General features: G+C 41.6%; 1 protein-coding gene across 1 annotated transcript in view; it reads right to left on the bottom strand.

Moving 5' to 3' along the window:
- Positions 1 to 14,846, bottom strand: part of akt3a (v-akt murine thymoma viral oncogene homolog 3a) — a 52,682-nt gene that overhangs the window by 19,691 nt on the left and 18,145 nt on the right. The window contains exons 2-4 of the mRNA XM_041946883.1: positions 8,933 to 9,058; positions 4,825 to 4,936; positions 1,195 to 1,339 (exon numbers count right to left, since the gene is read on the bottom strand). Of these exons, the coding sequence (XP_041802817.1) occupies positions 1,195 to 1,339; positions 4,825 to 4,936; positions 8,933 to 9,058 (383 nt within the window). The remainder of the gene's footprint in view (positions 1 to 1,194; positions 1,340 to 4,824; positions 4,937 to 8,932; positions 9,059 to 14,846) is intronic.

Genomic DNA, 14,846 nt, shown 5'->3' with positions numbered 1-14,846 from the left:
CAAGCTGGGACAGGAGCAACAAAAGACTGGTAAAGTTGTGTAATGCTCAAAAAACACCTGTTTGGATCATTCCACAGGTAACAGGTGATAAGGCTTTGAAGGAATTTAACAAAGTATCAAGTGTATTTTTCGGTGAAATGGAAGCCATCACTATATTGATGACATGTATGATTCCAGTGAGAAACATGCTGTCTTCACTTATAGACTATTTTTACATATCAGCACAGAGGACTGATAGAGAGCTTCATCAATCACCTGAAGCTCAATATCAGCAGAACCAATCAGCTTGTGGTGGACTTCAATGCTTCAAATATAGATGTTGCGGCAGAGAAGCTACAAATTAAGTAAGATAAGTGAATGCTTCAAACTCTTCAACCAGGCAGCACAGAAGATCTATACAATCCTTGCAGTTTTAAGGTGGACGCCCAAGATTATTGTCACCAATTCAGTATCTGACCAAATGTGAAATATGGTCACAATCTCCCCTTCTGTTCCTGAGTTATGGTGTTGAATAATGGCCAGAAAAGTGTTTTTGCAGAACATGAAGATGCCACAGTGAGTCCAAGTGGACGTCTGTGCCAGACGTAATGAAATTCCCTCAAGGTGTTCCTGAGATATCGTGTTCATGAGAATGGGACGTAGGGACAGACAGACGGGTGGATGGATGGACCCCCGAAAACATAATGCCTCCGGCCACAGCTGTCTCCGCTTGCCTTGGCATAAAAATGAATTTTTACTGAGCCACTGACATTTCTGACATTAATCCCCTTGTGCAGAATTACACCATGCAAAGCCTTTAAAGTGTGGAGTGCAATGCGCAGTGGAGGCTGCAGGGGCTTCTAGCTGTACTTTAGACTGTTTAGTTCACTTGATGTATCTAGTATACATTTTACCTGAGCATAGCCTTTGCCTTTGATACCAACCACATTTACAAAAGTTATTTTGCATGACAGCTTTTACTTGCTGGGGCACTTTAATTTGGGAAAACCAATTTACACCCTTGTTGTAACAAGGGCTATTTCATGTTGACACAAACCTGTGACTAAGAGAACAATTTTTTAAAATTGCAAGCAGTCAGTGGTAATAACCCATTACCTGACAAAGAACAGCTGGAATCATTTATGTATTTTGAGTATAGAGTGTTTGAGAGTGAGTATGTGTTTGTTTGTCTGCGTGTGTGTCATCACGTGTTACCTTGCGTTTGTGGTGTGTGGTGGAGATGTCCATCTCCTCCTCCACCATGTTGTCGATGTTGGAGGTGGGGCTGCACTGGATCCTTTCTTCCTCTTGTCTCTGCAGCTTGTCAGCCACCATCTGGATGGCCTCTGTCCACTCATCTCTGAGTTTACAATATACAGTGAGATAAAGTTTAGGGAGCACTGATGCCTACTGTATCCCATCCACTGCTTCTGTCAACCATTAGAGACATGATCCTTTATTTCAAAATAATTAAATCTAGTGTTCTTCCATGTTTGGAAGGTCATGGTCAGAGCTAGTCGTTTGACACTATGCATTAATTGTATCCCTAGTCCTGTTGTTTCCCTTGAACTCACTGACTCAACATCAGCGCACAAAAATGCTCTCTGGATGTTTTCTCTCAGTTTCGGGCCCCTGATAAAGCTAGTAATGATAAAGCTACCTCCTTGTTACAGCTACTTTAAAGCTAACGCGTGATAAAGCTAAAACCCCTGATAAACCTTGATTCATCACAAAAAAAGTTGTTATCAAGGTTTATGTAAAGCGTTTCTGTACATTACATTTGTTTTTAAATTGACCTGTAATCATGTGATTTAGCAAACACTAATGTTTTTCAACGAGTTTTTGGAATATCTCACACATTAGTCAGAGACAGTTTAAAGTAAATCCTTCGTTTTGTCACAACATAAACAAACATGAGCCATACCTGATCAAATATATATGAGTTATATTTCCCCCTTATTCTCTGTGCATCCCCATGTAATGTCCATTTAACTTCATTCATAGTGGCCTTGTCTGTTCCTGCCTTGCAAGTTGTTTGAAAGAGCATTGTGCAATAAGACGAAGACAAAGTTTTTAACCCATTAATCAAATTAACAATCAACACAATCAAAACAGTTGTTAGTTGCAGCCCTAATTTTGATACAGTCTCACAGAAATTGAACATTTCAAGACCAGAAGCAAAGGTATCAAAGGGGTATCATATCATATAGCATGATACTGTACAACTGTTCCTGCTATTGCTGTTGTTGCTATTGCCCCTGTGCCCTATCTATAGTTCTCCGGACTAAAAATGCTTACATGATGAAACAGCATCCTACATATATACATGCAGTAATAGATAATTGAACCCTTCCCGGGTAACAATACATTACACAGGTGTAAAATATAATACTGGCCAGAGATTCTCCAATAGACTAGCTAGTGCACTTATTTAACCAGGTTTTTAAAGGCGGTAAAGTGTTTTCAATTAACATAAACACCTTTTTGTTCAACCGAGAGGAAACATGGTCAACTAGAGAATCAACCAAATGAGCAATGATCATGGAGCAGAACTAATGCCTACCAGCCTGTGCATGTGTGCGAGTGTGAGTAAGTGTGTGCACGAACAGACAGCCATGCATTAGAGGGAACAATGCATTATTTTTTGCTAACATTGTTCCTCCCCATTGACTTCCCATTAGCGGTGTTGTTCAACATCTGTTGAGAGAAAATGTGTGTTTGATTTTGTGTGTATGTTAGTATTTACAGTGTGTATGTGTGTGTATGTGTCATCATCATCTGTAGCAGAAGGCCAGCCATGCATCAGGATGTGTAGACATGTTAACTGTACATAATGATGATGAATATAATGGTTTATACGCAGGGCCAAGCTTCCCTCTGCTCTGACAGAGAAGAGAAGTCAAAGACGAGAGTAATTATTTCTAGGGTTTTGTCCCTTTCCCAAAATTGCAAATTTAATCAATTGCATATAAAGACAGTCATGTTAATATGTAATATTTTTTATTTCAAACAGTGAAATGAAGTGCTGAAATTGTGTTTTCCTCAAGACTGAACCGGATTCAGAAAAAAATTCTCTTTGCAACTTTTTTCCCCACTGATCTTCATTCAAACAGTGTTAATTCTGTGCTACATACAAGGGTTACATGTTAGCAGAAAACACTACAAAGCTTGAACTGAGGTGAACCAAAGATGATATTCAAATATTCAGAAATCCTCATGACTCCAGAGAAGCAAAGTCGGGATTTACGAGTGTGCACTTTCAAATACACTTACCCAGTGTAAGCTGTGAGGAGATCATAATAATGAAACCTGTTTGACTCCCAAACGATCACCCCTGTGTCTTTTGTTTTGTTTTGAGTTAGATGCCCATATGTTTCCTTGAGGGATCTGGAAGAACTCTCCATCTGAACTAAAACAGAGCAGTTTGTGTGTGAGTGTGTGTTTTTAAGATCTAAATCCCTTTCTACTGCAAAGACTTCTGAGCATACCCTACACACTCCAAAACAAGGGCAAACTCAATTTATACTCCATCTACGACAATGGAACACTCAATATGTGGCACCCATGATGTATATGTGCACGTGTAGCTACATGAAAAGCAATGGGAACTCTCTCAAGGTCAGGCAGCAGATAAATGCTCCCTCTCTTGGTTAGAGTGTTTTTTGTATAATGAGGTTTTTTTTTTTTTTTTTTTTGCTAATGAGAGATAATGGGCCTGCCTACAGTTGGGCACCATGCCAACACGTGCCACCCTCTCTGCTCACGGCTGGGACTGTGGTAGCTGGAGCCCTGCCAGCACTGGTACAGTACAACAAATACAGTAACACACACACACACAAGCACAGACACCCAGTTGTGGCGCCCACACACACACACACACACACACACACACACAAACACACACACACACACACACACACACACACACACACACACACACACACACACACACACACACACACATCTCTTTCCAACCCGCTTCAACTTCAATGATGCACACACTTCTTGCATGCACACATCTGGAGCTCACAGTCATCTGCTTATACACTTGCATATATACACTTGACATTATAAAATAATCGATAGAAAGTTATTAGTTTTGTGTTAATTTTGAAGTGTTATTTGATTATCTAGAGGCAAAACTATTATAAAGCAACATATAACAGACAAAGTTGGGCAGACAGCTGCAACACACACACATGCACGCACACACACATAAAAACACACACACAAACTCAAAGGATGCACAGAAGCATCTGTGGTCTTCTGGGCAAAGCTGTTCATTTTCTGGAGATAAACACCTCAGCTCCTCAGAAAGGAACTGAGCAGCTGGAGAATTTATGCCAACGCTACTTGAAAGGTCTCCTTTCCACTCTGTCTCTCTCACCCCCTCTCTTTCCCTCAGACACACACACACACACACACACACACACACACAAAAAAAAAACAGCATAAACTGTCTTCTGTACAAACCTCCTTACACATACCTCTGCCCCTGTTGATACTTTTACTTTTTTACCTGTGTGTAGTCTAATGTGAAGGCCTTTTAATGTCAAGGCCTTTTAAAGGCCTTTTTGGTGTTTTAACTGGCAGGTTTTAACTAACTTGAATATCAATTTTTCATCTAAGTGCTGCTGTGAAATAAACACAATTAGAAATGTCCACAGTAATACAGGCAGTATAAAATCAATAACCTGAACTAGCAATAAGATGCAACCTGTACATAAAAAGTTTATTTTTCACTTCACCCTTATATTTATGTATAGAGCTCTCATTAGACAGCTTCAGGAGGACCAACAACGACTGGAGGATGCTCTAAGAACAGAGAGTCTTTAGGGAACTGACCTCTCGTCAGGCGAGTCCACATGGAAGGTCCTCTCGATGACGGTGGTCCACTGGAGGCAGCGTATGATGAAGGTGTTTGGCTTCGGCCTCTCTGTCTTCATAAGCTGACATTCTGAAACAGGCAGCCAGAGGTTCAGTGCCATTTTATCAGTACAGTTACAACAATGAGGGAGAGCTTCCAACTGACTCTGGAATTTGATTCAGATCTGGTGAAGGTGCTTTGCAGTTACATGTAGTTTCATCCTGCACTGATGAGCCGTTTTCTTAAACTTCTGTGCAGTTACAGTGTGTGTGTCTTTTTTTGTGTGCTTTTTAGGTTTTGTTGGGGGTTTTTCCTCTTCCTTTGTTTAGTTATTGCTACATTTTCTTTATTAATTATTTCATTATTTATTTATTACGATTCTGATTTTTCACTACATGCTGTATGCACTCGCTCACTGAATTTACCTGTAATACTTGAGCAATGATTAAGTTTGATTTGAAAGAATCTGAGCAAGATCAGGTAACTGATACCACCTTTGCTTTTCCTACTATGACAAAAATGTTCACTGTCAAAAAGGCCTAAAGTGGAATGATGTCCATGATGAATATCAAGTTGCGATTAACTGTACAATTAAGAAAAGATGCAGCTTGGTTTTTAATTTTAAAGTTTATAACTAGGCAATAACTTAAGCCATCCATGATTCAAATAAAGCTTTCCTGCGCCGAGGGATATTATGTTTTGCAGCACATACGCATCTGGCGAATATCCGAAGAGACACATTTCTGCGAAAATGGGCAATATAGTAGGCCACAAATGGATAATACAGTACACAAACGCAGAAACGTACGCACACATAGCCAGATGGGGCTGTGAGATCGCTGTGGGAAGGAATGCATCTTCATTGTCCCTCAGCAGTCTCTGTGGTTATTGGGGACAAGAGCTGATGTAAAAGAACATAATAATCCATCCTCTGACCTCTCATCTCCCCTACTTCTTCTTTATTCTACATATATCACCCTCCATCCCCCCTTTCCTGTTTTCTCCTCCCCTCTGTTCTCCTTTGTCTCCTGTCATTCTCTTCTCACCCACTCTCCTCCACCCGTTTCCTCTCCTGTTCCCTCCTCTCCTATCCTCTCACCTTGTATCCTCAGCTATGCCTGCCTCCAATTACTTTCTGTTTAAGTGTGGCACAGCACAGCACGTCATGGCTCAGCCTAAATATAGACAGGAAGGTTAATGACAACACCGCTCAGGTCGTACACACGGCAGAGTTTCAATGGAAACTGACACGCACACATACACACACAAATAAGTTACTACCTGACTCGTGAACATGGCCTGCTGGGCTGCCAGAAAACAAGGTCATGCTATGGGTTGATGCCAAAAACCACTCACACGCTTGGACAGACAGAACCCACGCACACGCGCACACACACACACACACACACACACACACACATATAAAAGTGATACTGAAGTTTGAGTGTTAGCTGAAATTGGATTGTTTGCCACAGCAGGCAATTGTGATATTCGTGTAACGGTTTACGGAGTGTATGTGAATGCATGCATCAGTGTGTGTGTGTGTGTGTGTGTGTGTGTGTGTGAGAGAGAGAGAGTGCGACAGGCTTGTATGTATGAGTCCCTCTGCAGGGAACAGGCCTGTACCATCTCTGTTCCATCTGACCACTTCTGTTGTTCACACACACATAAACACACACACAGGCACGCACAAATAAACAAACACACACACACACGTACACAGACACACACACACACATGTACACACACATTCACACACGCCACCTGGCCTCCCAGCTTTGGGCAACAGATGTGGCAGTGCCAGTGCTGTGCCAAGCAGCCGGGGCCGGATGTATGGCCTGGCTTGTCCTCCTCACAAACTCTTTTCCTCTCTCCTTTTTCCTCGTTCTCCAATCCCGTCTTCGTCTCCTCCTCCCTGTCTGTTCAGCGCTGACGATCCTCCTCTCCTCCCTCATCCTCCCTTCCTCTCCCCCATATTTCGTCCACAAAAGCCTCACTCTCCAATCCCTCCATCCCTCTCTCCATCTCTCAACCATTGCTCTCCACCCTAATCATCCTTCCATCTCTGTCCTCTCTCTTCTTCCTCTCTCCTCCCCACATCTCCAATTTTCTCTTCCTCTGCCCCCTCAGATCGACTCCCATTGCTCATTCGCCATACTTGTCCTCCCTTCCGGACTCCTATCTTTCTTTCTCCTCCTCCGTCCTTCGATGGACCATTCTTTATCGTTTTCTCTGAGGTATCAGCTTGTATTCTGCCATTCGTCATCATTTTCTCTTCTGTTTTCACCCTCATCCTGCACCTATTCTCCTGTACTCTCCTCTGCCTCTCCTATCATCCCCTCCATCACCAATCACTGCTCTGTTCTACAGATATTTTATCCTGCGCTCTTCCAAAGCTATTCAACTAAAAATCCTGACAAGATTTCACTGATTAAACATATTCAGTTTCATTTGGATTATATGTTGTTGGCATCTTTAAATCTAAGATCCTGTGCAGTATTACAGTATTCAATACAAATACATGCAAGTAAATACAGTAAGAGGTGAAACACCATTTTAGCACCTATCAGATTATAGCCACTAAACAGCAATGTATGAACATGAAATAGAGGGAACAACTACATAACATGCATACATTTATTTATCAAGGGACATACAGTGTCCCTTGTGTTTTACCTGTTTTATCCAGCACGGTCGTGGATACTGATCCGTCAATAATACTAACCCTAACCGAGAAAATCTAATTATTAGATTATCCTGTTTACTCTTCCAAATTTAAGCAATTCATAAAAGGCCGTCTATGTCTTTACCTCATTTTAACTTGATTTATTCTCTGGTCTAACCAAAAAAACTTTGCCTATGGCTAAATGTAGTCCTTGGTAAAGCCAACTGACTTGACATGACTGACATTTGTAGTCTGAATCAGTGTACTGTATATATGTCTTGGCCGTAATAATCACTAGTAGATTCACTACATTTGGCAACTCTGGATTGAATAAAACAATATCTGAATTTGCAACATAAACATAATTGACTTAGAAATCACTTCTAACTTGACCAACCTTTTTGTCTTTATTGTACTCAGTAAAATAATAAACTGCTTTGTGTCCTAAAAAGTAAAAGTGAAGCCATCTTGTGAGTATCATAGATTAGTAAATCTTCTGTCAGATTATGGGATTTTAGGGTGACTTTCATTTCTAATCCAAAGCACAGACACAAAGTTTTACTGACAACTTGCAATTATTGTATGAACAAGAGGAGGTGACAGAGGTGGTAATGACACTGAGAGACATTAAAATTAATCTTGTTAACTCATTAGCTGGTTAATTACACATGTCAATGACTCTGTGGATCTTGTTAACCAGGTGTAGACAGATGATATACTGATAAATGGTTAATTAGAGCCTTCTGTGAATTCTGTAAGGCATACCAATGCTGTGAAGGCTGATGACTGTCAAGATGCTCTGACACGCCATGAGTGAAAGTGATGCAATAACTGTTGACTAACCACTTCACTGTGGCACTGTGTGATGAAACCACAAGAACATTTCAGCAACATCTCACAGCAAATTACAGGACAGAGGTGATTTGCATTTACGATATGCAAAAATATAATCAATTACAGGATATTGGTTATTACACGCCACTTCAACTGGAAGACATGGATTCAATTCCCTGCTTAAGTTTGCTAGAGGAACACAGTGATTCCCTATCATCTACAGAGGTTCTGCTCTAAACTGAAATGTTCCCTGTAGGGGTTAATTACAGCAGGTGTTACAGTATCGTTGTCATTGTTAATTATAACCCTATAGAGAACTATGCAGAGTACATGTGTGTAGTATATGTGGAAAAGATGAAGGTATTTGAACACACTGATACGAGTTACTCAGTATTCCCTGTAGGATTAAAAGTTTACAGCATTTAACTTTGTTTTTTAACAGCAAATGCTTGATTATATCAAGCCAGCAAACACAAAAGCTGCATCATTCAGACGGGAATCCCAAAGCATTGGATGGATGGACTGCGCTTCACTTTTACATCAAACGCCAAGAGGCTATTTTGAAAAATGTATGGTAGGTAACATACTCGCTACAGAGAAGTTATTTAGGGGGTAGGGCAGGTCTGCATCCTGAGGTTTCTCCTTGTAGCCGATGAAAGAGCCATCTGTCTTCAGCAGAAAGTAACGTGGCCGCCAGTTCTTTATATATTCACCTTAAGAAAAAGATGGACACAAAGAGAGGAAAATATAAGTCAAATATGTTTAATCATCTTGACACTTGGTGCAAACAAAGCAGGATTCATTTGGGCAAAAGTGATGATGATGCTGAAGGCCATAGTGCAACCTAATGATGATTATGACCATCATGATGACACTACTCCCTAGACAGCTCAACCCTCATAGCCAAAGGATATCACACACATATACACACTGTAGTGTTTACACACACACACACACACACACACACACACACACACACACAGTAGTCCATGACTCCCACAGTACTTGCCAGATTCAGATCGGATTATCGTGTAAAAAATGACAAAAACATGTTTACCCGCACAACAACCACTCTATCCATGCCAGAAACATCATCTGGCTGATACATGGGCAGGTGTCGAGGTGATGACCCTTCAACCAAAGACACACACCAAAGCATACTGCACACACATACAAACACAAATACATGTATGAGCTCACAATTTAAAACACACACACAGATACACACAACCCACTGGTCGCCAGCAAGGGGGGAAGAAGAGGGATGACATGAGACGAGACAAGATGACATGACATGAGATAAGATTACACATAGAGAATAACCCTTCTTAGCCCACAGCAACAAATAACAACATCTGCTGAGCAGCTGGTGGCAGAGTATTACCCAACTGGCTGGCACAGACTGGCACTAAGGTGGCACCACAGCTTTATCAGATGACCCACTGCAGGATTACATGAGTGTCAAACATTTCCACACCACAGAGGCGGATAACACTTACTGGAAACAGCATGGACACACACATGGATTAAAGTACACACGTGTGGATTCACACATAGTTGGACGAGTGCAATGAGTACAAATACGAGGATGAGACTGTGTGCACACATGCACAAACGTGCAAAGTACACGGTTGAAGTAATACAGAGACACACAGCTCTGATGAAAGTAACCGACAATCTCAACACTTTCCAAAGCCGGAAGCTGTGTAAACATTTCACTTTCTCATTTCAAACAACAGAAATAAAAACCACAGAAGGATACAAATGTTCCCTGCTTCTAAACTCCTTTTAATTAACCAGCCAGCCGATCCTTCACATGCACACACACTTTTATGCACCTTGTGAGGACATACTAATAGACAAAGGTGCATGCATGCATAAGTACGCTCATAGCCCACCCCCCCCCACACACACACAAAGCTCAGTAAAAGCTCTGATCACCTTTCTCAGGCTAATTTGCTGGGAGAGGAGAATAGGCAGTGTGTGTGTATGTGTGTGTGTGTTCTATTTGTGACATCCATTTAAAGCGGAAATGACAGCAGGCCGCGCTCGTTAACACGTCGCAGAAAAACACCTGCTCCGCCGAAGGGACCATGCGACTGCGGGGCCTGCCGGTACCTCTGGGTGGTACTGGAGGTGTGTGTGTGTGTGTGCGTGTGTGTGTGTGTGTGGTGGGGGTAGCGGCTGATTTGAACCACCACACAGGGACAGAAAGAGACACAGATAGACACAGATAACGAAATGCTGTTGGGTGCCAGTGCGTCATCAGGATTACCAAATCACACCTCTCTCTCTTCTCCTCTCTCAGACTCTATTTTTCTCTTTTTCACAAATCCACCCACTCTCCCCTCCTCTCCCATTTCCTTCTCCTGTTCTTTCAGAAACAAAGCATCTTCTTTGGATCACTTGCTACTGTGAGAGGGGCTGAATGGGAAGGGTGGGAGGGGGATAGATGGAGACATAAAGAAAAAAATAATAAATAACACAAAAAAATTGAGGGAAAGGAGGTTGTAAAGGAGCGGAAAAAGAAAATCCCATCAATTCTGACCAAACCAATACCGTATATAAAACTAGCGATAAGGGCTGCATGTGATCAGTTCAGTTTTTTGACCTGCATTGTGGTGCTTTGCTGAATGAATATTAGCATGCTCAATGAGCTCATATTCTACCAGAAAAATACCTTCAAAAGTACTTTATAAATTATTGTGAGTAAACTCAACAGAAACCCATGTATTGTGTTTTTTTGGTACATGATCTTTTAATTAGAAAACCTTCAAAGAGATGTTTTTTTTTTTTTTATTCAATCCAAACTACAGGAGGACATACACAACCCTAGCATCTATACTATACAATTCAAGTCAAAAATTATGTTTTGTTCTATGGAAACTGTGTGAAAGATAATGGACCGAACCATGACATTGAACTTCAGCCTGTAGTTTGTGGTGTTGGTGAACTTTGTACAGGTGTTTCTGTTTGTGTTTAGCTCAAGTCAGACAAAGTGTGTATCTAATAAAATGCAATGATGCAAAAAAACTGATCATCTGGAAAAGAGAAACTCTGGTTGACTTCAAAGTGGATAGGAGAAAGAGATGTATTGACTGAAAAAATGGATGATGATAAACGGAAAGTTAAACTGATAAAACTATTATAAACTGGCAGTGATGACTGGCTTGCTGGTCCAAGTCCAGTCATTTCTCTGAGTCAGTTTCTAGATGAAGTGTCCAACCAATGGAAGCCTGTGGCTGGCCACTTCATCGCTCAGCTGTCCAGTACAACTGAAAACATTTAAGCAATCCTTCTGGCCGGGCCTAGACAGCGTGTGTGTGTGTGTGTAAGTGTGTGTGAGTGTGTGTGTACACGTCCACTGGGGGGCGGGGGAGGGGGCAGCCAGGGGTGGCACAGACGGAGAGAGGAGATGGACAGTTGTCCACACATGCCGTTCCAAACAAACACAGGCATGCGCACGCTCATACACGCACACACAAACTAACACAATTCCGTTTCGACTGTTCCAATTCTCCGAATGATCCAATGGTGTTCTGTCAAGCTATCCCGTCTTGGCCCTGCCTGTAATGAGTCCAGCGAGCTCTCCCACTCTGGACAGCTTGTCTGGGGAGCCACATGTCTCTAGTTTGGACTGCTGGAGAAAACAGAACAGCCGGTCTCCTTCCCACACCATCTCTCTCGGACTCCTCACTTCAGTTTCATTTAGTTTTCTCCACAACTTTACTTTTCCCTTAAGGCCAATTAGTAAATACTACACTATACAGTGCTTAAGACAACAGGAGTCTCTTGTTTCTTGTTAGAACAACAGGGTATCAGTAATATAGGACAATGTTGGTGATCTGAAAGATCTAAGGAACAGAGGATATTTCGGAGGATCAGATTAACTGTTTTGAAGTGTGTTTAAATTCTGGGCTTAATTTGTTCAAAACACAGACAAATTATAGACTTATGCAGCAGTTTTTAAGTGCTCTCTTCCATCTGAATTCAGGTCTTAATTAGATGTAGAACCTTCCCGATGGAAAGTATCAAGTAACATTGTGAGTCATGACAAAGTGACACAAAGGTTTAAAATAATTAAAGTGATTAACATACGCCACAAACAACCACATCCACTGGACTAAAGAATGAACAGTTGAAAACAAACAGCTTGAGTAAAGGTGGCAAACTTTCCCCAAGCCTCTACCCCTCAAGACCTCTTGCTTTCAGCTTTTATGAATGAGCCACATACTAAGGATTAAAAACTAAACTTTTTAAAAGTTATTTCTGAATTTCTAGGAGAAATAAATCTTGCTGGCACATCTTCCAGTTGCAGCTTGTGGATTTAGAAGAAAGAGGCAGAGATGAATCAGCTGTGACTGTGTGCGTTCCAAGCTTTCTGATTGGACAATTACAACAATGCACTGACTAACTGTCACTCAATTAGCAGACTGATTAACTACTCATTTCAAGACAGAGGGGGGAAGGGGAGCGAATGAGAGAGAAATGCAGAGAGGAAAAATAGGAGACAGGTACAAATGGTAAGGCTGACTTTGAGCCAGCAAAACAGAAATGAGACACACAAACTTTACAGTCTCTCTCCGCCTCTCTATCTCGCACTCACTCCTTCAGGACACCTGCACACCTCTGCTCTTCTGCTTTGCCGGATTGCCACGCTTCGCAGAGACCGAGACAGACGAAAAGCACGAAAAACCTTGATGACAATTAAATAAATAACTCCATAACTATGTGAGCTCACCAGCCATTTGTTAATCAACCCAAACAGGGATTTAATTTAATGCTTTGGCCGAGGCTGGAGCTGATATGCAGATGGCGCAGAGACGGGGCTGTGTGACTGGCACTCTGGGAGCTGGAGGGGTGGCGGGTGGTGGTGTATAGAGGTAGGGGGAGGAGGATGGAGGGGAGGTTCTGCCACGTTCCAGGACATACACAGCAGCTCACCGGCAAGGAGAGGAATGCGTCGTCTGGCCACATGACAACACACACACACACTCTCTCTCTCTCACACACACACACATCCAGTACTCAGCGTAGTAGTATTTGGCTGAAATGGGACAGAATAAATAACAAGTTTACTGACCAAGTGACTGAGTAGCTGGCTAGTTGATCCCCCCGACTGAAAAGCTGGCTGACCAAGAGCAAAGGTAGCAGACTACTTACCTTGCATAAAGGTAGGGTAGGTGGGCTGGGTAACTGAATAACTGACTATACTATAATATGTTTTAGTGCTAAAATGATTCCATTAACTAATTAGTCGTAACTGTTTTAAGATAGATTAATCATTTAAGTCATTTAAAAAGAAAAAATGCCAAACATTTGCTCATTGTTGCCTCTAAAATGCCACAACTTTCTTCTTGATCATTGCAAAGTGAATATCTTTGGGTTTTGGGCTGTTGGTCAGACCAACTAAAGCTATGTGAAGATGTCACCTTGGGCTCTGGGAACTCTGGCATTCTTTGGTCTTCTCTGACATTTTAAAGAACAGGCTATTGGCAGATTAATTGACAAAAAAACCCTTCTTTCATCTTTAAATTCACTCCTATCATGTTTCAATGGCATTAAAGTACAACAGTATCTCACCTTTATCTTACTGTAAAGGCGGGCAGTAAGTTTCGTCACCGTCACCAGTGTCTCGTTCTGCCATGACATGGATTTTCAAATACAGTCATTATCGTTATAAATGTTTGTAGCATGTTAAAAACAATGTGATTTACCATGTGTGAGATAACATGCAGGTAGTGGGCTACGCATGTACTCACAAAAGTGGAGTTACATCCTCTCACCATTCTAGTAACACAAAGATGTGGAAGGTCGCGTAACGCATGCCAATTTCTCTGTTGTTGGCTGCAAGAACCGACACAAAAGTCTTCATCTGCTCTCACCATCCAAGAAAGTGAAGACCCACTGGATTAACTTAATGGAGATTTCAACACAACAACAACTGGGAAAACTCTGAGGCTATATGTGTGTGCTAATCATTGTCCTTCGGACTAGTTCGAGGTCCAATACAAAGCAGGATTCTCGTCGAAACGGAAGCTCAAGGATGGATAGGTACCAGTTTAAACATATGTTTATGTTGCTTTACTCTTTATTTTGGGTTAGGGTTAGCCTGTTGAACTTGGTGTTAATGCAGCTAGAAGCATCTTTTACACAGGAGCAATGTTGGACAATTTAATATTGAGGAACAGTCAAAAAATTGCATGAATATTAAGCCTCACTTGAAGCCAATTAAATAACCAGAGTAGTAGATTGGATGTGGGTTTCTCACATTGCTTTTTGTGTCGCCTCACGTAGCCAGCGCTAACGTTATCTCCACACTTCATACTGCAATGCAAGCTAAGCTGGTTTTGTTGCTACACGAAAGCCCCCTCTGCTACGTGTCGTATGTAAATGTACTTTGATAGACATGCCCCGTGGTACACTGAGTATTGTACTTATATAATATACTTTGGGACTGCCAAATAAATGCTGTTGAGATGCTAATCCTACCCCTTGTCT

The sequence above is a fragment of the Chelmon rostratus genome, chromosome 11 (genome assembly GCF_017976325.1).
Source record: "Chelmon rostratus isolate fCheRos1 chromosome 11, fCheRos1.pri, whole genome shotgun sequence".
NCBI classification, from domain to species: Eukaryota; Metazoa; Chordata; class Actinopteri; order Chaetodontiformes; family Chaetodontidae; genus Chelmon; species Chelmon rostratus.
The sequence above is the reverse complement of the archived record's forward strand: the minus strand, read 5'-3'. Positions and strand labels throughout refer to the sequence as shown.